At 42.5% G+C, this 27,402-nt stretch overlaps 1 protein-coding gene across 1 annotated transcript in view; it reads left to right on the top strand.

Moving 5' to 3' along the window:
* hace1 (HECT domain and ankyrin repeat containing E3 ubiquitin protein ligase 1) overlaps positions 1–27,402 on the top strand; it is a 47,644-nt gene that overhangs the window by 14,005 nt on the left and 6,237 nt on the right. Inside the window, exons 11-22 of the mRNA XM_080740720.1 lie at positions 5,269–5,379; positions 5,431–5,547; positions 5,863–5,984; positions 7,865–7,933; positions 9,243–9,330; positions 11,883–11,994; positions 12,964–13,061; positions 14,840–14,927; positions 15,581–15,730; positions 17,272–17,468; positions 20,135–20,266; positions 24,453–24,551. Coding sequence (XP_080596846.1) covers positions 5,269–5,379; positions 5,431–5,547; positions 5,863–5,984; positions 7,865–7,933; positions 9,243–9,330; positions 11,883–11,994; positions 12,964–13,061; positions 14,840–14,927; positions 15,581–15,730; positions 17,272–17,468; positions 20,135–20,266; positions 24,453–24,551 — 1,383 coding nt within the window. The remainder of the gene's footprint in view (positions 1–5,268; positions 5,380–5,430; positions 5,548–5,862; positions 5,985–7,864; positions 7,934–9,242; positions 9,331–11,882; positions 11,995–12,963; positions 13,062–14,839; positions 14,928–15,580; positions 15,731–17,271; positions 17,469–20,134; positions 20,267–24,452; positions 24,552–27,402) is intronic.

Genomic DNA, 27,402 nt, shown 5'->3' with positions numbered 1-27,402 from the left:
CAAAAATAACAGATCTATGAGCAGCCCAAGTACAGAGTGAACTCTGGTCCAGCTTACTACTCTAGAACACTGTTTCCCAAACAGTGGTTCGAGACCTATATGTGGGTCACAGACCAAATGTTATGGGTCACAACTCCATTATGAATCCCATTTTCTTTTCCTATGTTTCAAAATATTTCAAAATATATATTTTTATATAAAAAAAAAAAACTAATACAATCTAAGAAATTCCATAAGTAAAAAATAATTAAGAACTAGTGAAAAAAAAAGAAGTCTATGCGTTGTGAGCTTGTAGATCTTCTGTTTTCACTAGTTTGGGTCCCAGGCAAACGTCTTGATTTCTCTTGTGGGTCTTGACCTGAAACGTTTGGGAAGCACTGCTCTAGAGGGTTTAATTGGTTAAATACAGAGGGATTCTTGATGTGAAGCTTTTCGTGATATTAAGGGATATTGTGCTGTTGTTGGTGACCCAGTTAGTACAGTTCATCTACTCACCTGCAATGCAGAGCAAGGATGTCAGAACTGCAGTGTCTGAGGTGAGCCAGAGAATTGTATTTAAAAAAAGGAACTGATTGCCCTAGTTGGTCTCACACGCCTTGTTTTGTCACTGATGAAGAACAGATTGGAACGCCACTGTGAACAGCCACTGTGAACCGCTAAAAGCTCACCCCCTGATAATCATAGTCAATTGGCGCACAATCACGGTAGAGATTGACTAGAAATAATTATGGACGTTGCACATGGCACACGGAACAATGTGACCTGATTCCAACAGCAATGCTAACGGGAATTAAACTGGCATAATTTACAAAGGATCTTAAGTACTTATTGCTGTTATGTTTTTTTTCTTTCTTTTTGGAGTAGGGCCTCTCTCTGCAAACAACATTTTGTTTTAATTGTCTTGGAATAAATAGCAGTCGCAGATGGGTGGTACTCGCCGTACAGGAGGATGCAATGAACACACACTTATTCATCACAAACAATTTACATGCAACTATCCAAAATGTCCTGATGTGGTACAAGATTACCAGCTGTATGCTGTACTCCAAGCAGTGAATAACAACCCCTCCAACACTCTCTCACCCCCAAGTCATATTTTGACTTGACCAAAACGTTTCTCCTTTTGCACAAAGTAGTGCATTGCAAGATAGAGGGCGCCAGATCCCTTTTAGTCACACCCTACCACTACTTCCTGTTCATCCACAGAGCATTGATTCTAGTTGTTTTCTCCATTATATTAAAGTGCTTTCTTTTCACTTTTTTCAACTTGTATTACTTGTCAAAATACATTTTATTTGTCTGCCTCATCTTTTTACCATCCCAAGTAATAAAAGTTGAAAAAAAGTGAAAAGAAATCTAGAATCAATGCTCTGTGGGTGAACAGGAAGTAGTGGTAGGGTGTGACTAAAAGGGATCTGGCGCCCTCTATCTTGCAATGCACTACTTTGTGCAAAAGGAGGGACACATAATAATGACTTTTTGGGACTTCCTCAGTGTTTTTGATTGTCCAAAAAGCGAGTCGGCCCGCCGAACGTTGCAAAGTCAGCTTGAGCCGACTCAGCTCAAGTCCCATGTTGACATGTCATTTGGTCACATTTGTCCCAAAAAGTCACAATATGACTTTTGGTTGTGAGACAGCATTGACCCAACACTATTGTATAGAAAGGTACAGAACATACATGTCTTGAGATTTAAAAAAAGGTGTTCATTACACCACAGTTCACATAACAACAAGGGAACAGTACCCAGGCTGTTGCTGCTGGGATTGTGCTCGGTTCACCCTTTTTCTTCCCAACTCAAAACAATGACAACAAGAAATCATGTCGTTGGCCGATGCAGATGCGTGCGAGACACCTGCATGTGCAGGCTGAGAGGCCACCAGAGAGGGACCAGCAGAGTCCTTGGAGCGATATCGATGCCCTAGATGTGAGTTGTATAGAAAGATGACACCATTACATAGGAAGCTCATGCTCTTGCACAAAAAAATAAAACTATTGTCAATCTTTGGTGTCAAATATATATCGACATCTATGGTGATTTCTGGAGAGTGAAATCTCTGTACACTGTTAAGACACCTCAAGGGAGTTACTGTACTGTGGGTTGTATTTTAAAATCCATCTGGCACTGACCGTAAATCTAACCTGCATGCAATTAGAGTACCGAAGTCCTCATCGCTCGTCACCTGGGTCACCTGGGTGTTTTGTTTATGGAGAATAACATTGGGTCAGAATCGTCTCATCATATAAGAATTGTGGTCCAAAAATAAACAAAGCGATATTGTTCGGGGAGGTGGTTCTGTATCGTTTTATGATCGTCAGTCACTCTTATTTGATACAGTCTGTAATTTAAATTTGGTGGCGGTAACATTAACATTTTCTTGCCGTCATGAGTACCTCAGACGAAAAACTGTCTAAGATTTGAATAGAGATATTTTTTTTTATTTACCAGATTGTAAACCACAAACTAGAAGTTTTTAATATGTTAGATTCTTAATGCACTCCCCCCTCATTTTGTTGAATTAGATTTTTTTACTTAACTCATATATATTAGGAATTATAAGACATAATACTTATGGAAAGTGGAAAAACAGTATATCTTCAACAGTTTGTGGAACAACAGTATAAGTCCGTACGAGCAATATTCAGCAGACAAAGGGAGCAGATAACATTAAAACAGACAACTGAACAAAATGAGGGGGGAGTGTATTAACAATTTAACAGATTAAAAATGAAATATGGACTTAGACTGTTATTCGTCTCAGGTACTTTCATTGATGCTTCATATCTGCTAGTCCTTACTGTGGTGTGCACAGTATACTGTATGACGGATTGAATGTAGGAGTATCAGAAGTAATTTTGGAGAACTCCAAATTTGGGCACTGTTTCAGCATGCGGCTGTTACCATGGCGGCGACACATGCACACTACAGGAGGCGGTGATGACAGTTATCAGACAGACATCGGGCAGACAGACATTCGGTCGTTTTATTAGGATGAGTCAAACCTGCTAATACATTTTTCTATTTTTGGAACACAGTTCTTAAATGTATGCAGAGATATTAAACATGTATATTTGAATTCAGAAAGGGGGGGGGGACCTGTGACCCAGCCATGTAGGATGGGTATATTACGTCAGACTTCGGTGCTCTATTAAGACTATTAAGATATTCTTTTCCCCCGGTGATAGTCATGGTAATATGACAAATTGTGCTCGTGCTGGATGATGATTTTGTTAAAATGATTTCCACCGTCTCAGCGCTGCTGTTGTGAGGTTGTGCACAGAGATCTTATCTCCATGGGGGTGTGATTGTTTGACAACTTGATTTGCATGAATAGCTCAGTCAATGAGACACTAACCATCTGTGAGGAAGCAACCCAAGTGGAAAGAATGAGACCTTCCTGGGCTATTTAGATTAAATGGGTCACTGTCTGTCTGTGTTTAATCTTCTCTCTTTGTGATTCACCGTTTCTCACAAATCTCTCTCGCCGTCTTTCCCTCGCTCTCCCTCCCTCTCTTAACGTTTCATTAGAGGAAGACCGAAATATCAGCCATTATTTCACTTTTTTTTATGATATCGTATGGCCAATTATTAAGGCCAATGTGTCTTGATGTTTAACCACTTAAAACTTACGAAATAGCAGCTCTACAAGGTCACAACGTGTCGCAAACTCTCGCAATGCGACGCTCTGTGAGCTTGTAGATCGGCTTTAAACATTTGTTTTAACCCAACGGTTTTCTGAAAACCTTGACACATTGAATGGGTTAAAGGAGTAGTTCACCCAAAAAAGGACTTATGTCCTATCTATTATACACCCTGTGAAGCCTTGATTGTTTTAGTTTTTGTCGCATTCCTGAAACAATAATTTGATGACCGGGTGACCTACCGGAGACTTCGCTGGTTATCTAATTATTGGCATAGGAATAGGGCTGTCACGATTATGACATTTTACTTGGCGATTAAACGTTGAACATTGGAACATTTCTATTTTTTGGCTTCGTAACTAAAGTTGCTCAGGAAAACTATGACAAATAACTTAAATTAACTTTATACTTTGTAACTTTGTAACTCAAATTTGTAACTGTAAGCTCAAAATGTGTCGCATGCAATGCATTTTGAGCTTGTAGATCAGCTATCTCCACTATTTTCTTTAACATTTTGAAAATATATGAAGATTTGTCAATATGGAAATGATTGACGATTTTGCTGATTATGCAAAAAATAATTGCGATTATCTCAAATAATTGCGATTATCTCAAATAATTGCGATTTGGCGATTATGTAATAATTGTGACAGCCCTACATAGGAGTGCGACCAAAAAAGAGAAAGTAATTATTGTGGGTGAACTCCTTTTTAATAGGGTTTTAAGTGGTTAAATGAAACAAAAAGTTCAGTAGTTGAGTTTATTCTATATACGTATCCTTGCTTACTTGCTCATAAATCGGTCAGAACAGATAAACAGACTCTCGAAATTCCGGATCCGCATAGCCGGACCCCAACAAATCTGGCATCGGTCCGCTCCAAATGATTGGTTATCAAAGTGGGGTCCGGGTCCTCTCGTAGGTTCCTTCCAGGGGGTCAGCGCGGCCAATCAATTTGGGGGGGGACCTTGGCACAGAAAGGTTTGAGAACCATTGCTCTAACCCATTTAGGCCTGAACACAATATGACGCAATATTTTATGCTTTAAATAAGAAAATAGCAGATATACAAGCTCACAGCGCGGCACCGAGTGCCGCGCTGCGAGCTTGTAGATCTGCTATTTTTGAAAAATCGTGAAAATTTGAATTTTGACCCGATTCTATAAGTGTCTTTTGAATCCTTCTAAGATTTTTGGAAAAAAACTATGTTTCTTTGTCAGCAATCTGGCCAGCCATCGTCAAAGAAAAGGTCCTTTTCACTTGACTGGAGCTCAGTTAGTCTATTCTTGAGGGACTACTATGTCAGTGGTGCTCAAACCTTTTCATGTGAAGGACCCCCAAAATGATATTTATTTGGCGACGGACCCCCATTTCAAAATATGTAGTTCAAGGGACCACCCAGAAGCAAAATTTTAGTTACAAACGTTCGCTTTGAAAAATACATATATTCAAAGATTTGCACACATTTTCACGACTTTTTCCAAAAATAGCAGATCTACAAGCTCGCAGCGCGGCACTCGGTGCCGCGCTGTGAGCTTGTATATCTGCTATTTTTCACTGGTTAAAGCGTTCAATAATTCTAGGCCCTAAATGGGTTAAAGTCTAAATGTTTCTATGTCTTCCTTTGCAGCCCATGGAGCTGCTGTGGCACTCCCTGGACGAGTGGCTGGTCCTGATCTCCACTGAGCTGGACCGCAGCAGCCAGGACCCCTGCTCCCCTCCCTCGTCGGGCAGTGAGATCGCCTCCCTCCTCCTCAAGCAGCGGGAGGCGGGAGGAGGAGGAGGAGGAGGAGAGCACACCTCCTCCTCCTCCTCCTCCTCCATCTCCTCCACACCGCCAGGGGGCGCGCCTCCTTCTCCTCCTCCTCCCCTGCCCGCCTCCATGCTGCCTGCCTCGCTGGACCCCCAGGTGAGGGCTGTGTCAAGATTATGACATTTTACCATGACCCTTCATCAGGGTTCCCACTTATTTTAAACCAGGGGTCTTCAATGTTTTCAGGCCAAGGACCCCTTAGCTGAGAGAGAGATGAAGCCCCAGATTCCATATAGTTTAATCGTTTGACAGCACAGTCATCAGTGTATTTTGGATTCATGTCAATTTGCGTTATCAGATATGTAACCACTTGAACCATCAATACTTAATAAACTCTACCTTTTCATTATCTCGAATAATAATTGCGATTAGATGATTATTATTTAATAATCATGACAGGCCCACCCGCAGGTCGTCGGGGAAACGGCCGAGGCATACGCGGATGGAGAGGATGTCATCTCCATGACGGCCAGTCGCCTCAGCGCCGTCATCCAGGCCTTCTACATGTGCTGCTCCTGCCAGATGCCACAAGGGTGAGCAGGAATGGATCTGTCTTTGTTTCTTTGCCATGGCTCTGTAAAAGGCCAGCCGACTAGAGACGGTTCTGTCTGTCTGTCTATTATGTGTAATGTATATCCGGGGCTAAAGTCAAACAAACCGCTGGACCGATCATCAGTGCCAACATTCTTGTGTCCACTGCCAGTAGGCCAAGGAAGTAGCCCGCCGATTGCGTAAGCATTTTAACCCTATTAATCTGATCGTATTCCCAAGGGCTCTACACTACTGTAGGCCCCCTCCTGTTTTCACTCTGCGCCTAATATCTTTGGCGAAAATAGACGATCTACTAGCTCACAAAAGCGCATGAGTGCCAAAGAAAAGTATAAATTATGTAACAGAGACTTGTATTATGAAATGTGTGAAACTCTTTGTTTGAAAAAGAAGAAAGGTAATATATACAGCAGGCAGGGCATTGAGGTACATGATGGAGAGTGTTATTCAGGGCATATCTTATCAGTTTCTAGTGCTGAGACTCTCTTTAAGAGAGGAAATCATGAATTGTTTTTATTCAACAGATTTTCAGTCCCATGCTGTTAGACTGTGTGTTGTCTAACAGAACATGGTAAATGGACTGCATTTACGGTATATACTGTAGCGCCTTTCTAGTCTTTCCGACCCTTCAAAACGCTTTACAATGTACTTCGCGTTCACACACATTCACGGCGGAGGAAACCATGCAAGGCACCAACCTGCTCATCGTTCTGCAAGTGATGCTTGCGGAGCTAGGATCCGCTGCACCCTATCTGTAATTTTGCTTAAATTAATTGGTTTATTTACACACAAAATACACAGCGACAGCAGTCTTCAGAACGGCATCATGATGTGCATGAATCAGGTCTCCCAGAGAAGAATACACGAGGGAACAAACGAAACACATAAGACAGCATATTGTCGTTGTCGGGGTGGAAACCTTGTATGTCCAAAACCGTTTGTTTTGTATGTATCAAAATTATTTAAACTAGTAAAAACAGCCGATCTGCAAGCACACAACGCCTCGCGGTGCGAGGCGTTGTGTGCTTGTAGATCAGCTGTTTTCACTACTTTCGTGCGATGGCCTTGGATGAGGGCTTTACCTTGCGAAAAGATTTACACATTTGAAACTTGGAGATACAAGGTTTCTGCCCGACAGTGACGATATAGTTCTGATTCATGATACCATGCATGCCAGTGGCATGAACTTGGATTGGTCTACTTTTTAGAGGCCATACATACTGTACATACATACTGTACGTACATGGAAAAGGCTACTCTGTATCGAGTAGTTGTGACTTTACTCGTTTCTGTCCATATCATCACTGTTGGGCAGAAACCTTGTATTTATTTTTTCGTAAAGCAAAGCCCTGCTTCTTCATACAAGACTGTTCGCACAGAAAATAGCAGATCTGCAAGCACATCTACAACTCCTCACGATGCAAAGCGTTGTGTGCTTGTAGATTGTCTATTTTCAATATTTTAAATCATTTTTTTAAATTGATAAATAAAAAAAACAAGCGGTTGGTTTTAGACATACAAGGTTTCCACCCGACAACAACAATATATACAGTAAGTCAAATACTACAGGAGATCAAAGAGATGCTTAACTCGGACTGAATTAAGCCGTTTATTGGCAGTTAAAGTTAGCGGTAGTTCTGTTTCAGCTCTTCTCCCGGTCTTGTTTTTTCAGCTGCCAGCTGGATAACCCACGGCCCGGTCTCTCTTCATAAGCCAGTATGAATGTTTAATGTGGAATGAGTCAGCGGCGCCTCTGCAGAGAGAGAGTGCTGCTGTTAAAACTATCGGTTTGGCACTTTAGCTCTTCCCTCACTCTCCTCTCTCTCTCTCCCCTGTCTCCGTTTTCCCCTGTTTCCTCATCTAGGATGACATCGCCGCGATTTATCGAGTTTGTCTGCAAGCATGACGAGGTGCTCAAATGTTTTGTAACCAGGTGAGTCGATACGGCGCACCGTCAGATATCAACCTCCTCATTTAGTACCCGGAGACTCCCAGATATTGATCCAGCTACTCCTCCTCGCCTCTCTGTTTGCTTTTCTCTCTCTCTCTTTCGCTCTCCTCTAAAAAAATGTAAATCAAACTTTTGGTCTGTTTTGATAAGTTCTAGCACAGGGGTCTTCACAGTTTTCAGGCCAAGGACCCCTTAGTTGAAAGAGAGATGAAGCAGGGACCCCCACAACCTTGTCATAGATTCCATATAGTTACATTGTTTGACAGCACAATCGTCAGTGTATTTTGGATGCATGTAAATTTGTGCTTTCAGATATTTAACCACTTGAACCGTCAATATTTAATAAACTTCTGCTCTTTCCCCAGTCTGCTTTTTCCCCATCTACGCAAACGTATTTGCCGAAAATAGCCGATCTACAAGCTCACAACGCCTCGCGCTGTGAGCCTCTCAGCTTGTAGATCTGCTATTTTTGGACGGATATGGATGCTAGGGTTCAAGTGGTTATTATAAAAAAGGAGAAAAAATGTTTCTATCACTCAAAGATTTGGAGGACCCCCTGTAGTAACTCTGAGGACCCCCTAGGGGTCCCGGACCCCCTGTTGAAGACCCATGGTCTAGCACGATCATTCATGAACCATATAATCATTAGGATTTATTATTTTGGTACTGAACATTGGAACATATACGTAGAAATTACATTTCTGTTTGCCTCTTATGCTTTTTACACAGAGATTGCAAATATCACAATTAACTTTCATGCAAAACATAGCGGTGTATTTCTTTTAAGTTGTAACATTATATTTGCATGTGTGTATTTTTGCATGTGTGTATTTTTGCAGGCTTATTTGCCTTAGCCTAGGGCGGGATTGGTTAATGTGTGATGTTTATGCTTCCTATGACACGTATCTGTCTCTCACTCTGTATCTGTACCTATACCTTAACTGCCGCGCTGCGTCTGAATGTCCGCCGCGAGGATCAATAAAGGTCTATTTATTTGACAGTTATGTTTAAAAAAGAAAAAGTACTGTGGCCAAATTAGGCCGATATTATATATATTTGTAAACGTGGAAATATGCGATCTACAAGTGTAAACACGTCAACGTGTTTGTGAGCTTGTAGATCTGTCATTTGAAATATTTTCGAAAATGTATGAATGTCTTTCAACACGGATCTTGACGATCTCAAACGATTGCAATCAATACATATTTAATCTGACCTCTTTCTCTCTCTCTCTCTCTCTCTCTCTCTCTCTCTCTCTCTCTCTCTCTCTCTCTCTCTCTCTCTGTGCCAGGAATCCAAAGATCATCTTCAATCACTTCCACTTCCTTCTAGAATGTCCAGAGCTCATGTCGCGCTTCATGCACATCATTAAGGGCCAGGTGAGACCGTTTGATATTGTTAGCCTGGGCTGGGGCCATATTATGACTCCAATTAGTATCAAACCTTTGCCTCAATTAAGAATTAATGAAATATTATAAAACATACTGTATAGGGAAAATAGTAATTGTCGCTTCTTTGGCATGACAATGTCACACAAGGAATTATAAAGTAGGGAATTCAATTATGGAAAATAAATAACACCATATAATTATGGAGATACAAGATAACGAGGTTTCTGCCCGACAGCAACTATTATGCATGCTAATCACTGACCTACAGTATGTTTCTGTGTTTGCGTAATACTGTAAAGCCCCTATCAGAGTCTGCGGTGAAGAGCCTACCACCGCACATTTTAGGTGTAAAGCTATCCACCTAAAGTGAGAAAATAAGTGGAGTCCATCATAGTCAGTCACGGTGAAGTCCTATCATTGTGACTTGACTGGTCTAGATCGACCAATCAGTGAACGGGGTGAAGAGCCTATCTGTCTGAAAGTAAAAACAGAGAGGTGAAGTCCTATCACTGTGACTTGACTGGTCTAGATCGACCAATGATTGAACGGGGTGAAGAGCCTATCTGTCTGAAAGTAAAAACAGAGAGATGTCAGGACTCGCGGTGGAAAGCTCTTCACCGCGAGTAATGACGTAACGTTGTAGTTTTATGACTCAAAAAGACTACACCGCGGTGGATAGCTCTTCACCACGGTACCGACTCTGATAGGGGCTTAACTCTCCTAAAGCCCACCATTATATTTGGTTGTGTGCCGATGATGAGCACCGAAAATAGCTGATATACAAACTCAAGTACAATTACTTTCACTTTACTGGAGTATTTGCACATTTTCTGTACTTTTCAGAGGCAAATATTGTACTTTAACTCCACTACAATTATTTGTAAATTTTGATTATTATTACAAAATATACATTATACCACTTCAACCCTATATATATATACACTATACTTTGGCTATTTGATAATAGCTGATCTACAAGCTCACAACATGTCGTAGTGCGACTATTTTCAAAAGATTTGTATACATATACTGAGTATTTTTACTTTTGGTACTTTAAGTACATCTATACCTGGTGCTACCTACACCTTGTTATACCTTTAAAGCCGGGCTACCTTTGCGTCTCATTAATATTTGCTATACATAATGGCAACATAATTGGAATAAGAATTTTAAGGTGTTCAGAAACCTTACTGTAGGTTAGGTTTTAGAAGGCGTTTTTAGAATTGGCCTTAGGTCTAAATGGGTTAAATACAGTACAGTTTGATGGCATCACTTGAATACCAGACTTTTCACTTACTGTAACTCAGTATTTCTAGATTGCAGTATTGTTACTTTTACTTAAGTAAAAAGTACTCCCTCCACCACTGCAAATCAAGCCTTATACACCAGACAGACTGGGGTAACTTACTTTAAGAGTGACTTTGAGACACATCCGTGTCTAGTACGTGGCGGGTTCGTTTAACAGCATTATTTCCGTGGCGATAACACTTCTCTTTCTTAAGTTCGCGTTTCACACGGCTCCGTAAATTTTAAGTGCTCTGCTCCGGGTGGGTTGCGGCGGCGGTTCGTTCGCTCGCTCCTTGTGTTTCAGTATTCATATTTGAGCTGCGAGCGGGCGTGCGAGCATCGTTACCATGGATTATGACCCACCTGGGAGAGAGACCCCCTTGTTTTAATTACAGACTTTAACCTGACCAATTCAATTTCATCTGCCAGATTCGTCTTCTCCTCTCCCGCTATGCTCTCTCGGGAGGGACGCACATTTCTCTCTCTCTCTCTCTCTCTCTCTCTCTTTCACGCTCTCTCTCATCCCTCACTCGGCCTCCTTTGCATAGAGAGAACAAAGGCAAACGTTATGCAAATAGACGGCGGTCTACCTCCTCTCTGCATTACAGAGGAGTTTGTTTAAACACTGGAGGCTTCGGGAGCCATTGGTTCTTCTTGGAGTCCAAAAAACAAATAAGAAAATGATTTTCTGAGAGTTTAACCCATTAAGACCTAGCGGAGTGAGGCTGACTCTACAAATAATGCCTTCTAAATCCATTGTTCTCAAACTTTTTGTGCCAAGGACTGCCCCAAATGATTTGTATTTGGGGGTGGAACCGCCCCATCTGAAAATGTTTAGTGCCAGGGACCCCCAGAAGAGAAGATTTGTGTTTGTGTCTAAATAATTATTTTAAGATTTTTGAGGACCCCCAAACTTTAGCCAAAAATAGCAGATCTGCTAAGCGATCTCTTTGATCTGCAAAGAGCTTTGGTGTAGAGGGGGAAAAAAGAGCACACTAAGTACAGAGTGAAAGGTCAAATTTATTAAGTATTGACGGTTCAAGTGGTTACATATCTGATAACACAAATTGACATGAATCCAAAATACACTGATGATCGTGTTGTCAAACGATGAAATTGTATGGAATCTGGGGGTCCCTGCTTCATCTCTCTCTCAGCTAAGGGGTCCTTGGCCTGAAAACACTGAAGACCCCTGCATTAGAAAGTGCTGTGCTGCGTGGGCTGAGAAAATGTGTTTTCTTTTCACCTTGCAGCCCTTCAAGGATCGCTGCGAGTGGTTCTATGAGCACCTGTTGGCCGGCCAGCCCGACTCCGACATGGTCCATCGACCGGTCAACGAGAACGACATTCTGACAATCCACAGAGGTAAAGTATATCTATCTATTGCTGCAGAATGATTGTAGCTTGCCCTTCTCTGTCCTTCACTCTGTCATCCATTCCTCTCATCACCGCTTGAGACACATGAAACCAGTTGACAGCAATTTTGTATTTAGTTTAGTCACAGTCTTTTGAATACATTTTAATTAGTTACAGTCATATGTTATTCATCTGAAAAGTTTTAGTCTAGTTTTAGATGACAAAATAATATCATGACTTTATTCGACTGAAACTACAGTTGATTTTGTTTTCAAAAATGTATTTAGTTGGGGCTTGATGGCGTCATGATGGCTGATTTTGCATTTGGTTGCATGCTGAAAATAGCTGATCTACAAGCTTGCCCTGCGACGCGAGACAAGATTGGAAGTCGAACTGTCCTCACGGCTCACAGTGAGCGTGCAGAGCACCAAAGTCTTGACGTAATTTACGCATCCTACCAGGATCACGTCACCCCACCCCCATTCTGAATTCCCTTTTTCCAAAAATAAACAAATGAGCATGACGGTTTGAATCATGTATATGGAGCGTCAACTGACGGTGAGAAAACGCTAATGTTACCACCGGCAATGGCGCCGGGACAATTTGTCTTTCTTTTTTAACCATAATTCTTGTTTGAGATCATTCTGAGATGACCCAATGTTATTTTTCATAGAGAAAAACCTCTCTGTGACCCAGGGGATGAGCGAGTGACGTCAGGACTTGGGTACTCTTTGGCCGGTGTGCTAACTGGCTGAGCCACCAGGAAACCCAGAGCACAATTGTACCTTTTCCTTTTTGTGTCTCATTAACAGACACCATTAACTACATTGTTTTTCCCGTCAGGGCTAAACTGCTAACTTTACTTTATCTGCCACTACTTTAACTACTTTGGCTTCTGTGCTGCTTAAGTTCAATAAGAACTACTGCATGCTTTTAATTCTTGTCTTGTCTTGTTTTTTGTGTGTGTCATATTAACAGACTCCATATTCAGGAGCAGCTGTGAAATGGTCGCCAAGTCCACCAATGAGAAGCTCAAGCAAGGCATTGCCGTGCGCTTCCACGGCGAGGAGGGGATGGTGGGTGTCACAAAAAAAAAGAAAGGATGCTACTGTAATCATTACAGTAGAGATCTATTACTGTGTAATAGATCTCGCCTGCGAAGCTTGCAGTTGGATTGCAAGGCAGAGAAACAGTGTTGTATTCTTGTGTTGTTGTGGCTTGTGTTAAGCTGGCTTGCTGCTGCCTGTGCTTGCCTTGTACTCTGGAGTCCAAAGTCATGTCCTGCTCAGAGCCAGTGATCTAAGTAACTAAGTACATTTACATATGTACTGTACTTGGTTACAATTATACATGGTATTTGTACTTTACTGTAGTATTTCCAATTGCCAATCCTTTTACTTCTACTCCACTACATCTCGGAACCAAATATTGTACTTTTCCTCCTCTACAAGTTTTTTAAAACTTTAGTTTTCAAACATTTGTACCAATACTTTTCGTACTTTGACTCAAGTACATTTTTTAATTCCGGACAGAGTATTTCTACATTGTAGTATTGATACTTTTACTTGGCTAGATAAACCTGTTGTTACCACCCCACTCTGACTCCTCTGGCCGATATCTTCTTGGACCAATATCACATTACAGTAGTGATGGGCCAATATCATATTACAGTAGTGATGGGCCAATATCATATTACAGTAGTGATGGGCCAATATCACATTACAGTAGTGATGGGCCAATATCATATTACAGTAGTGATGGGCCAATATCATATTACAGTAGTGATGGGCCAATATCATATTACAGTAGTGATGGGCCAATATCATATTACAGTAGTGATGGGCCAATATCACATTACAGTAGTGATGGGCCAATATCATATTACAGTAGTGATGGGCCAATATCATATTACAGTAGTGATGGGCCAATATCATATTACAATAGTGATGGGCCAATATCATATTACAGTAGTGATGGGCCAATATCATATTACAGTAGTGATGGGCCAATATCATATTACAATAGTGATGGGCCAATATCATATTACAATAGTGATGTGTCACACTCAGAATGACAAGAGTGAGTCATTGATGGATACTGTTTGTCCTTTGAAGCCTATGGAGAAGAAACAACAATAAAAAAGTAAACTCACGCTTGCCATTCTGAGTGCTGCTCAGAACTAGACCTGTCACAATCCTGACATTTTACTTGAGGGTTCATTTAAATTATTGTGATTAACGATTCCACCATGTTTTTTTTTTCTGACTGACAATAACTGATACCAGTAATCAAAATAAATATTACTATGGCCAAATTAGGCCATATTTAATCATTTAATTTATTTTGAAATAGTGGAAATAGCCTCTCTAGAAGCTCAACGTGCCGCACCGGGACACGTTGTGAGCTTGCAGATCTGTTATTTCACACATTATGAAGATGTTTGAACATTTGTTCAGCATGGAAACGATGACAATGATTATTGTCTCTGTCGGGTAGAAACCTCATACTGTACAGTATGTCCAAAAGACCCTAAACTGTTAGTTTTCGGGATTAAATCAAAGGCATTAAAAAAAATCCACTTTGTGCCGCTCCTCGAACTCGCACATCTGCTACTGTCGATGCTTTTGTGTGATGCTGTGGTGTGTGATCAAGTAGGGCGTTAATTTACGACAAAAAACAACGTTGAAATACGGAGATAAGAGGTTTCTGCCCGACAGCAACGATACGCAAAAATAATTGTGATTTATCTGAAGTGATCAGCTGGTTCTGTAGTGATGGGCTGTGTGATGCTGTGTTTATCTGAAGTGATCAGCTGGTTCTGTAGTGATGGGCTGTGTGATGCTGTGCTTTCCAGGGCCAAGGTGTTGTTCGGGAGTGGTTCGACATCCTGTCCAATGAGATCGTCAACCCAGACTATGGTCTCTTCACCCAGTCAGCTGATGGTACCTTTCTGCTATGTTCACATTTCAATATCCCATTAACGTCAGCAAAGCATCTGTGCTATTTTAGCTAGATATACAGTATATACATACAGTACATAGCAACACACATTGTTCAGAAAAAATAGGATAGGATTTAGAACAGTGGTTCAGAACAGTGGTTCTCAAAAATAGCAGATATACAAGCTCACAGCGCAGCACAAAGTGACTCGCTGAGAGCTTGTACACGAAGAAGTTTGAGAACTATTTAGAAGGCATCTGTAGTAATGGGTCTCAGGTCTTAATGGGATGAACAAAAGATCAACACTAAATTGATGCAAGCAAAATGTTTATTGAATAAAGTGCAGATTTGGGGGCGATAAGACTCCATTATCATCTAGCGTAAATAGCTGATAGATAGGAGAGAGACCCTCCCACCCCCCATTTGGAGTCCAGACGCTGGTAATGGCAGAACCACCTTCCCTTTCACCTCGGTTGCGCGGCCCTCTGGCTGAAAAGCGACTATTATTATTACTATTATTCAACTATTCGAAAAGGCAAGGATAGGGTAATCATGCAGTTGCAGCCTTTATATGTTGATGATGATGAATTCAAATATCTGCTTTTCTTACTGATCATTAACACTGTGCGTGTGCGTGCGTGTGTGTGAATACCAGGCACCACATTCCAGCCAAACAGCAACTCCTCTGTGAACCCGGACCATCTGAACTTCTTCAGTTTTGCGGGTCAGATTCTGGGCCTGGCACTGTACCACCGGCAGCTGGTCAACATCTACTTCACCCGCTCCTTCTACAAGCACATCCTGGGTGAGCAGGGCACTGTCACAACCACTTAAACCCAGGGTCCGTATTGTGAGGAAAGCATTCACAGAAACTAGCAGATCGACATCGATCTGCTATTTTCAGCTAATCTCTCTCGAGACAGATTCTGCTTAACGGGTTCCCAGATTGATTTTCAGCAAAAGCTTTCCCCACAATAACATAAGACTGAAAATCTGCGAGTATAGAGCCCTGAGGGACTCAAACATATACGAGGGTTTGCGTAGCGGTCCAGGCACCCAGAGACTGGTAATCCGGCCTGACGTCACAGGTTCAAGTCCCGATCCCGACGACCTTTGCTGTGTGTCACCTCCCCATCTCTCTCCCCATTTCCTGAAACTCAATTTCCTGTCAACATCAACGGAGTGCCCTAGTGCGGGGGTTCTCAAAGTGGCGGGGGTTCCAGTGGGCATGTATTTTACGATTTATTTCCTTATTTCTTAAGTTCCTAGTACCTTAGTTAATAATACAGTTGTTAATTCATAAAGGGCTTACACAAGTGCTTTACAAAGTGCTTCATAAAACAAGATAAAACACAAACAAGATATAAAGGAGTCAATGCAGCACTACAAAAACCTCTTTGCATAAAAATACATTTTCAGAAGTAAGTTAAAAGATGACGCCAACGTTACTAGTCCTCAGAGCCACAGGCAGTACCCCAGGCCACAAAATTACAGATAACCCGAGGCGAGTTTTAGGGACAGCAATGAGAGCTCTTGTCTGAAGATCTAACGCTCATACGGTACCAGCATATCTCAAATATATCGAGGAGCCTGGCCTTGCAAGGCTTTCAGTCATTTCAGGTCATCAGTAAAAGCTTAAGAGTAAAATCAATTCTGAAACCAACTGGCAGCCAGTGGAGAAAAGCCAGGGTGTGTGGTTAATAATCTAGCACAGTGCTTCTCTAACTTCTTCATGTCAAGGACCCCGAAATTCATTTTTATTTCAACACATCTGAAAAGGTTTTGTAGAGAACCCATAACAGAGGATTTGTGTTGTTAAAAATTGTCGATTGTTTAATGCTATATTTGAACAAATTTAGCTAGGGAACCCCTGGGGTTTCTCCGGACTCCACTTTTCGACTGGTTCTTTCTCCAGCCTTTGGGATGAACCAGAGGTGAGCTTTTCCACCGATAACCGAGTTGGTTCCGAACCGTAAAGGTTGGTTCGGAACGGGAACCACAAAATCCTTGGTTCCTCTGGTTCAATCATGGTTCAATCTGGTGGAAACGCAAGCCAGTTCGGGCCGGTTCGCATTCCTAAACCAATAATTTGATGACCGGGTCATCGGTCAATAGGAGACTCGGTAGGAGACTCTTTGAGTCTACTACTGGAGACTCTGCTGGTCATTCAATTATTGGCAACAAAATCTCCATGAATTCAAAGCTTCATGGGATTGTGTAACTGATAGAAAATAAGTAATTGTTTTAGTTGAACTACTCCTTTAATAATGTAGCAGCTTAGCACAAGTTGAAGACGGGAGATACCCTTTTAGTTTTTCTTTTTACTGAACCGAGAGTATTTTGCAGGGATCCCGGTGAACTACCAGGACGTGTCGTCCATCGATCCGGAGTACGCCAAGAACCTGCAGTGGATCCTGGACAACGACATCAGCGACCTGGGCCTGGAGCTCACCTTCTCTGTGGAGACGGACGTGTTCGGAGCCATGGAGGAGGTGCCGCTCAAACCCGGAGGAGCCAGCATCCTGGTGACCCAGGAGAACAAGGTTCTGCTCCACACAACAGACATTATGCTAGTGCACTGGTTGCACTCAAACTTACACATTTCAAGCCAGGTCTCTCCTTAACTCTGACATACCTGGAACGCGCCCGAGTCGCGTTAGATTTGAACCACTTTAACCATTTTTTTATGCTTTAACTATTGAAAAATAGCAGATCACAGCGCGGCACCGAGTGCCGCGTTGCGAGCTTGTAGATCTGCTATTTTTGAAAAATCGTGAAAATGTGTGCAAGTCTTTGAATATCTTTGACCCGATCTTTGACCCGACTTCTAAATCCTTCCTCTAAATCAGCTGTTCTCAAACTTTTTCATGTCAAGGACACCCACAATTACATGTATTCGCCCGCAGACCCCCATCTCAAAATATGTTGTTCCGGGGACCCCCCCAGAAGCAGAGATTTGAGTTACAAAAGTCTGTTTTGAAAAATATATATTGAAAAATGTGCACACATTTTCACGATTTTTCAAAAATAGCAGATCTACAAGCTCGCAGCGCGGCACTCGGTGCCGCGCTGTGAGCTTGTATATCTGCTATTTTTCATTAGTTAAAGCATTCAATAATTGTAGGCCTAAATGGGTTAACTCTGACAGCGTACCAACGGAAACCAAACGAACCTGTGGTTCCGTTTGTATACTGTCAGAGTTGCAGACTTGTAAGTGTCAATTTAGACCTCCCCTAAAGGAACCCACAGAGTTCCTGGAATCCACTTTAAGTGCAGAGTTTCTCAAACTTAAAAAAATGTCAAGGTCTCTCCTTAACTCTGACAGTACAAATGGAACCAAATGGTTCATTTGGTTCCATTTGTACACTGTCAGAGATATAGACGTGTAAGGGTCAATTAAAACCCCCTAAAGGAACCCACAGAGTCCCTGGAATCCACTGTGGGGCCTTTTCCACCGGCAAAGAACCGGTTCCAGTTCTTTCTCCCGCCTATGGGACGAACCAGAGGTGTGCTTTTCCACCGAGAACCGGAGTTTGTTCCGAACTGTAAAAGTTGGTTCGGAACCAGAACCACAAAATCCTTGATTTTTCCAGTGAACCACCATCTGAACTGGGGGACAATGGCTCTGGTTCAATCTGGTGGAAACGCAAGCCGGTTCGCAAGAACGAACCAAGGTTCCAAGAAAGTTGAACCGGCACTGGTTCTGGAACCAAGGTTCTTTTTGTGGAAAAGGCCCCTTTGAGACCAGGACAACAAGGTTCTGACCCACACTGCAGTGGTTCTCAATCATCCATTCATAGCATTGGGTGGATTCCAATCCAAAAAGGCTACTTCTCAGGAATCAAATTCAAAGGTAGCAAAATAGCAGATCGACAAGCTCAGAACGTGTTGCGTTTTGAGCTTTTGGATCTGCTATTCAACTGTTGTATGACAGAGGGCATTAACTTAAAAGAAAAGAAGAAAAAAAAGGTTAAAATATGCTAGATATCATTTTTGTAATCGGGTAAAGGGGGTACTTTGATCCAGAAATCAGGAACAGGGGGTACTGAAGCCAAAAAAGTTTGAGAACCACTGTGCTAGCGTATGCAAGTGTACGGCAGCGCTCTGTGGATTCGTCAATATAATAATAAGAATAATATGAATACAAATACTAATACTATTATTAGCCAACAGTAATAAATGTGAAGAACCCAAACAAACTCCTCACCCATAACAATGGCTTGTTTGGGAAACTGTGTTGGGTGAATTCCTATAGAGCTACTGTAATCTGTGCACAAAAGGACTATAATGGACTCATGTCATGACATAAAATCCCCATCTTTGGTGTTAAGAGTTAACTGAGTCAATACTAGGCTATGGTGTGGAGAGAGGAGACGTTGAGACGTAATGTTTTCATCTCCGCACACCGAATCAATCGTAATTATTGCTTTCGGTCCGTTGTTTTGCAAAGTGCCGCTCTACCGGCTCTGCCACATACATCCACTGGCGGTCATAAATGAGGAATTGATCTATTCCGCTCCAACAGCTTTCACACTAAAAGCATTTTATTGGTGTGTAGTACACACAGCCCGCCTGCAGCCGGCAGTGTTTTACAAGGCAGGAGAGTGTCTGTGACACACTACAAGCAGGGCTCCCAAACAATCAATGAGTCAGTAAAATTAATGTGTTTTAATAGATAGAAAATAACAGAAATTAACATAAAAAAAATCTGCTATATATTTATTTTTATATTTAAAAAAATAATGTTTGGGCATTTTTGAATCATTTACACAAATCGTCTCTTCTGGGGGGACCCTGGCATGAAACATTTTCAGATGGGAGGTCCGCAGCCAAATTGCATAATCGATTTGGAGGTCCTTGACATGAAAAAAGTTTGAGAACCACTGATGTAAAAGCACTTAGTGAGTTCTCTCTGCGTGCTATACAAATAAATTACTTTTACTTAAAGCAGGGGTGTCCAAAGTGTGGCCCGGGGGTCAGATGCGGCCCGATGACAAATTGTATACGGCCTCATTCCTAAATTATACAATAAACGGCCCGCCAGCACTGTCAAACAAGAACATTTTATTTCACAACATTTCTTGTTACTTAGGGGAGGCCATGGGGCTGGCTGTCGTCTTCTCCCCCTTGCTGACGTCGACTTAGGCAGGGTTTGAACCATTTTCCTGTGACTCATTTTGTGTGTGTGCCTCTCATCTCCTCTCTGCAGGCAGAGTATGTGCAGCTGGTGACGGAGCTGAGGATGACTCGAGCCATCCAGCCTCAGATCAATGCCTTTCTGCAGGGATTCCACACCTTCATCCTCCCTTCCCTCATACAGCTCTTTGACGAATATGAACTGGTTAGTTTTTCAACCTCTCTGTCTCTGTCTCTTTCCATTTCTGATCACTGTCTTTAGCCCACGAAGACCCGGGGCCCCATTCTACAAATGCCTTCTAAACCGGGTAGTTGCACATCTGCTATTTTTGAAAAAGATTCACAGACCTGGTTGGTTGTTTAAGTTGGACAAAATGTGTCCATATTTTTCGAAAAATGGAGATGACTGACATCATAGACACATGAGACTGACACAATGTCCATATATGGGCATTGCCAGATATGGCTTAATATGTATGACATCAGGGATCTCCATTTATGGGCATGAAAGGGACAAGGACGGAATTAATTTGGAACATCATTGTGATGTCAGAACAGGTCAACTATATCCTTCTGCTGAGCTGGGATGAGGTGTCACGCTCACGCACTGTGACTGACGCACACACACATGCACAGGATCTGCAGGTTTTTATTGTAAAAAAACTAGTAAGGCGCCTCAGGGCGACATGCGACCTAAAGTAAAGGGCGAGGTTGCGCCAATTCTTGGCCATCTGGCCAGTGATGTATATCGGACCAGTTACCCGTATATAGAGACCCCTGGTAGCCATATATGGAGATCCATGTACTGTATGGAGATATGCTGTAAGAGCCCAAACATGCTTACTCAGTTATTCGTTAGGTGAAAATCCTATGACGTCTATGGCATCTGACATCATACCCTTTTATGCCCATACATGGAGATCCCTGTCTGTAGAACCAACCACGCAGATATGGGCTGTCTTGGCCATCTGTCTTGCCATATATGGATTCTGTTAGTGTGGTATGTGGCCTCCATATAGAGCAGTGAAGTCATGATATCACTCGCTCATCCCCCGGTTCATGGAAGTCATTTCTCTATGGAGAATAACATTGAGTCATCTTAAAATCCTTTCATATAATCATTGTGGTCCAAAAATAAACAAACGGTGTCCTCGATATTGTCGGGGAGAAGGCTCTGTGTGGTTTATGGTAGTCAGTCACTCATATTTGATACAGTCTGTTTCTAACAAAAACAGCGACAGAAACATTAGCGTTTTCTCACCATCAGCTGATTCTTCATATCCATATGAGTCAAACCGTGGAGATCATTTGTTTATGTTTGGAACACAGTTCTTATATGACGTGATATGAAAAAAGTCAGAACGGGGGGAAAAATACGTGAACCAAGTAGGATGGGGGGTGGTGTCACCTCGAAGTCCTACAATTATCCTACAATTACAAAATGCCTTTAATTGAAAGGTGATGCATTTTTTTCTCTCTTTTTTTTTGCTATGTAGCCTACTGTATCGGTTATCGGGAAATAGCCAAATTAATATATCGGATCGGATCGAAATAGAAAACACCTGGATCGGCGCACCCCTAGCACCCATCCTCCGTGGGTGTGTGCGGATGGATCAATAGGGTGCCATGACGATTATCCCTACCTGTGTTTAGTGGACATGCCTCGCCCATGCGGTCGTCGCGTTGCTCGCTCACAAGCCTCGGAGGAGCGCGGACACAAACGAGTGTGGTGGTGGAAGAAGTACTCTGATGTATACAGGGTTCCTACGGTCATGAAATTCCTGGAAATATTTTGAAAATAAAAAAAATATTTTTCCAGTACTGGAAAAGTTTTGGAATTGATCAAGGGTCCTGGAAGGTCCTGGAAGAAATAGCTATGCATTGTCTTTGGTTATTGATTTTGTTAATACCTCTGAAATGACAAATTAAACATTGGCCAAATTGTCAAATATTAGAGGCAGAAATTGTGAAAATAGCCGATCTACATGCTCAGCATGCGTGTAGTCGCATGTAGTCGCATGCGTGTAGTCGCTTACTCCTACTTGCGTGTAGGAGTAAGCGACTTGTTATTGAGCTGAATTATTGTTATATAGTCCTGGAAATCGGGTTAAATATTCTGGAAAAGTTTTGGAAATTAATTGGTAAAAATGTGTGGGAACCCTGTGTATAGTAGCAGCAGCAGTACCACAATATAAATATAGTCCTTTATTCAACGTTTAACTAGGGGAAGAAGTACAGACGTATTGGCAATCAACATACTTAACCCATTTACACGTGACTTTTTTAAACGCTTTCTAAATCCTAACCTACGTTTTCTGAAAAACCTCAGGTCCAAAACTGCTTTTCAGAATTCAAATTCAAAAGCATCAAAAAGTAGCAGATCTGCAAGCTCAAAAAGTGCGTTTTTTGTGTTGCTTTTCGCGCTTGTAGATCTGCTACTTTTGATGCTTTTCTGTGGTGGGAGGGCGAGTTCTTTTCGCAGCCCCGTCCTGTCCCGTGTCCCCATGGAGGGGGGCCGCGGACCCTCAAGGGACGCAGGTGAAATGTTAACCTGCCGAGTCCCGACAGTATTTGATTCTGAAGTATTGGAGTGCAAATATTAATTACTGAAAAATGGACAGACTCAAGTAGAGTACAGCGCACGAGGCGTGTGTGTACGCTTACAGCAATGCATGAACAAAGCATATGCTTTACCCTGGCTCTTTAGATGCTAAAAATAGGAACTGCTGATTGATCAGCTGCCTCTGTCCTTATCAATGTCATATTTATTTATTTTTTTCCCCCCCTGTGTTGTGAACGCATGGCTGTCATCATGTGTTCTGTCCTTAGACTGTAAAAATATATGGACGAAGGCACCGTGACGTGACGTCAACCATTGGTTTCTACAGACCATGTTTTGAATCCTCTTATTTCAGCTAATTCAAATCCACTGTTGTGGAATTCTGGATCAATCAGTAATGGATGTGTGTATGTGTAAATATGTGATGGTTATGCTTCATGTACATCAGGGGTCTTCAACAGGGGGTCCTCCAAATCTTTGAGTGATAGAAACCTTTTTTCTCCTTTTTTATACTAACCACTTGAAACCTAGCGTACATATTCTGGGAACTTTAGCCAAAAATATCTGATCTCCAAGCTCACAACGCCTCGCGCTGCGAGGCGTTGTGAGCTTGTAGATCGGCTATTTTTGGCAAAGAGCTTTGGTGTAGAGGGGAAAAAGAGCAGACTAAGTACAGAGTGAAAGTTCAAGTTTATTAAGTATTGACACTTCAAGTGGTTGAATATCTGAAAACACAAATTGACATGAATCCAAAATACACTGATGATTGTGTTGTCAAACAATGAAACCATATGGAATCTATGAACGGGTTGTGGGGGTCCCTGCTTCATCTCTCTCTCAACTAAGGGGTCCTTGGCCTGAAAACGTTGAAGACCCCTGATGTACATGACATCATGGGTAGAAGTACAATAACACTTCAGGTCAGTGGTATGGTAATTCTGCCACGAGGCACAAGTCAGAGATCACAGTTTTACTGTCGCCGCTGCTTCAAGGAAACCACACCACCATCTTGGATTTCCAACCGGAAACCAGAAATCTAATGCTATTGGCTGGGAAGGGGAGCGACCCTTATTTATAAAACATTTAAAAATGAAATGGGATTATCAAGCTGTGTGAAAGAAGACTTGAAACTAGCCATTGAGAACATGAATTTCTTCATGAAATGGTTCACCAAGGTAATAAAACCAAGTGTAAAAAGTTGAGACATATTCCCATTGACTTTTCTTTCTTCTGCAGCTGCAGGAGGGGAATTAGTGCCACCTGCTGGGCCATTAATAATGAAAACCGCAGCATTTTCATTACTTACTTGAAATACTTACACATTCATTACCTCATTTTCAACAGCACCTGCCTGATGTTTAGACCAGGGACGTGCTGGCCATTGGGAAAAGCAGGACAACTCCCGAACGGCCGGTTCATTCCCGGTCGGTCCAGGCCGGCCATTACAGATGGATAAAAGTGAAAACAGCAGATCTACAAGCACACAACGCCTCGCACTGTGTGCTTGTAGATCGGCTGTTTTCACTAGTTTAAATCATTTTTAAAATGATAAATACAAAACAAACGGTTTTGGACATACAAGGTTTCCACCCGACAACAACGAAATATAACTCATGTAATTGGCCCACTGGCTTGTCACTTGTCATGATCTGAAATGGCAATTCTTTGAGTAGCAGCAGCGCTATAGAGAGATCTCTCTCTCTACAGCGCGCAATGAGGGCCTCTCCAACTCTTTTTCCCGTGCTGAATCAGGGGCCCAGCATGTCCCTGGTTTAGACGCACAACTTTGTATTGCTTATGTATTGTATTGTATATGTGTGTGTGTGTGTAGGAGCTGCTGCTGTCAGGATTGCCAGAGATAGACATCCAGGACTGGAACAGGAACACAGAGTACACCAGTGGATACAGCCTCCAGGAGCTCGTCATCCAGGTGGGCTCATCAGCCTCCGCAGGGAGGCGCTGTTTAGGGCAGTGGTTCCCCAGCCTCCACAGGGAGGCGCTGTTTAGGGCAGTGGTTCCCCAGCCTCCGCAGGGAGGCGCTGTTTAGGGCAGCGGTTCCCCAGCCTCCACAGGGAGGCGCTGTTTAGGGCAGTGGTTCCCCAGCCTCCGCAGGGAGGCGCTGTTTAGGGCAGCGGTTCCCCAGCCTCCGCAGGGAGGCGCTGTTTAGGGCAGCGGTTCCCCAGCCTCCGCAGGGAGGCGCTGTTTAGGGCAGCGGTTCCCCAGCCTCCACAGGGAGGCGCTGTTTAGGGCAGCGGTTCCCCAGCCTCCGCAGGGAGGCGCTGTTTAGGGCAGCGGTTCCCCAGCCTCCGCAGGGAGGCGCTGTTTAGGGCAGCGGTTCCCCAGCCTCCGCAGCGAGGCGCTGTTTAGGGCAGCGGTTCCCCAGCCTCCGCAGGGAGGCGCTGTTTAGGGCAGCGGTTCCCCAAAATAATCTGAACAGGGGGACCCCCACCACAGATACAGTAAATATTGTGAAATATCTACAAGCTTGCAACGCAATTTTTGCCTCTTTCTTACGTTATTTGACAATTTGGCCAATGTTTATGGCCAAGGATCCCCAAATTGATATACTTTATATTTGGCCGCGACTTCAAAAATAACAGATCTACAAGCTTGTAGCACGGCACAAAGTGACGCACTATGACCTTGTAGATCTGCTATTTTTGAATAGCCAAAGTATAATATAATGCTTTTTCGTTAAAAATCTAAAATGCACAGTTGCTTTCTCGGTTTCAATGGGTTAAGGGATAAAAAACTCTGTTTTGACGTTGTGTTTGATTCACTACAGTCAGCATCAGCAGCCAACATGTTCATTTGGGTTGGATGTGGCCTGATGAGCCGATGAAAGAAAGCCTGCCAGTTCGACTTTTCACAGCCGTATTCTTTTACATCTCTTGACTGTTTTCACCAGCAGGAGCATGTTGTGCTGTAATACTCTGCCGGGATGAGAGAGCGTGCATTTTATATTTTTTTGAAAGCGCCTGTGGACAGATACTCAACTATAAACATCAAAACGCAACACATCTCTCTGACAGCAAGCCATGTGGGATTTGGTCACGGTCTCTACAGCTTCACTACCCAGAGTTTTTTTTTTTTTTTTTACTTCCTCCTTGAGCTAATCTTCACTCATCAACATTAACATATATAAAATATATAGTTGATTACTTAAAGTTATACCATGTAACTTTTTTTATAAAACAAATCTTAAAATTGTCCTAACTGTTAAATCGCTAAAGTTTTAGAACCCCCACTCCGTTATTTTCAGCTTCTAAAGCCTTCTCTTTATATGTTTTCTATTATCCCTACCGGGGACCGGTTTTCGCGGAAAAATTGCGTCATCACACTACCGGCCAATCACAGCAAGGGTTATACACTGCCGGCCAATCACAGCGCATCTTGGAGTGGGGTCGCTAGGGCGGCCATATTTGTAGTCTCCCGTGTGTCTCTATACTCGGGTGCACGGTGAAGCATGGGTGAAGGAGTGTATCTCCGGAATGGCTGAACGCACAGCAACCAGGGACCCCTCAAAAGATAGATCTCGGCGAGGTGGAGGCAGACGCGGGGGCGTGAGAACCGAAAAACGGCCGAAAGACGCGGACGCGACCAAGGTTTTCTATAGAGCTACTGACCACAAGTTGAGCAACTTACACAGTATAGCTTTAAAATGGGTGGTCATCCCCTTTAAAGGAGTCATCCAGACCAAAACACATATAGGGTTAAATCTGTCTTTTATCATACCCCTTTATACCTGCTTTATTCAATTTTTTTCATAGCTGCCCCTGTTGCTAGATTTCGGCTGCCCCTGTTGCTAGATTTCGCAGGCCCTCTCATAACTAACAGAGTAGATAGACTTTATACTAGTGCGGTTATTTCTTCAGCTTCAAAGTTAGTATTTTTTTATTGGATTGTGTTTACACAACGTCCTGAGACCAACCAAACCGCTGTTTTGACCTCACAGGTACCCTTACTTGTCAAACCGACCCCTCCCTCCTCTCCCTTTCTAGCCTCTCCTCTCCCTGCTCTGGTGCAGAGCAGAAGCCGTTTGACAAGTAAGGGTGCCTGTGAGGTCAAAACAGCGGTTTGGTTGGTCTCAGGATGTTGTGTAAACACAATCCAATAAAAAAATACTAACTTTGAAGCTGAAGAAATAACCGCACTAGTATAAAGTCTATCTACTCTGTTAGTTATGAGAGGGCCCGCGAAATCTAGCAACAGGGGCAGCCGAAATCTAGCAACAGGGGCAGCTATGAAAAAAATCGACTAAAGCAGGTATAAAGGGTTATGATAAAAGACAGATTTAACCCTATATGTGTTTTGGTCTGGATGACTCCTTTAAGTAGCAATACCACAATGTAGAGCAGGGGTCTTCAACGTTTTCAGACCAGGGACCCCTAAAACTGATGGGGAGATGGAGCAGGGACCCCCTACCTAGTAGGGTGTGGGTGGGGCTACAACATATATTGTATATTCATGTATAACATTGTGTTTCATGTGTAGAAACATACTATGCTATTGTGCATTCAATACTAAGCTATTCAAATAATAGATTAATACAGGCTTGCTTTTATTTTAATCATGCATGTAAAAGTGGCCGTACCACTGCCATTTTTAAACATAACCTTATTAACTCATACAGGGCCAGATTTCCAAAATATGAATATGAATGTGCGCTTATAACGCCAGGAAATAGCTATTTTGTATCCCCCCAGACCACCTTAACCAGACCACCTTAACGAATGCACGTTCACCATACCATACCACCAGATGACCACTAGAGACCACCA

The sequence above is a fragment of the Nannobrachium achirus genome (genome assembly GCF_963921795.1).
Source record: "Nannobrachium achirus genome assembly, chromosome: 2".
Classification (NCBI taxonomy): Eukaryota; Metazoa; Chordata; class Actinopteri; order Myctophiformes; family Myctophidae; genus Nannobrachium; species Nannobrachium achirus.
This window is presented reverse-complemented; position numbering and strand designations above follow the sequence as displayed.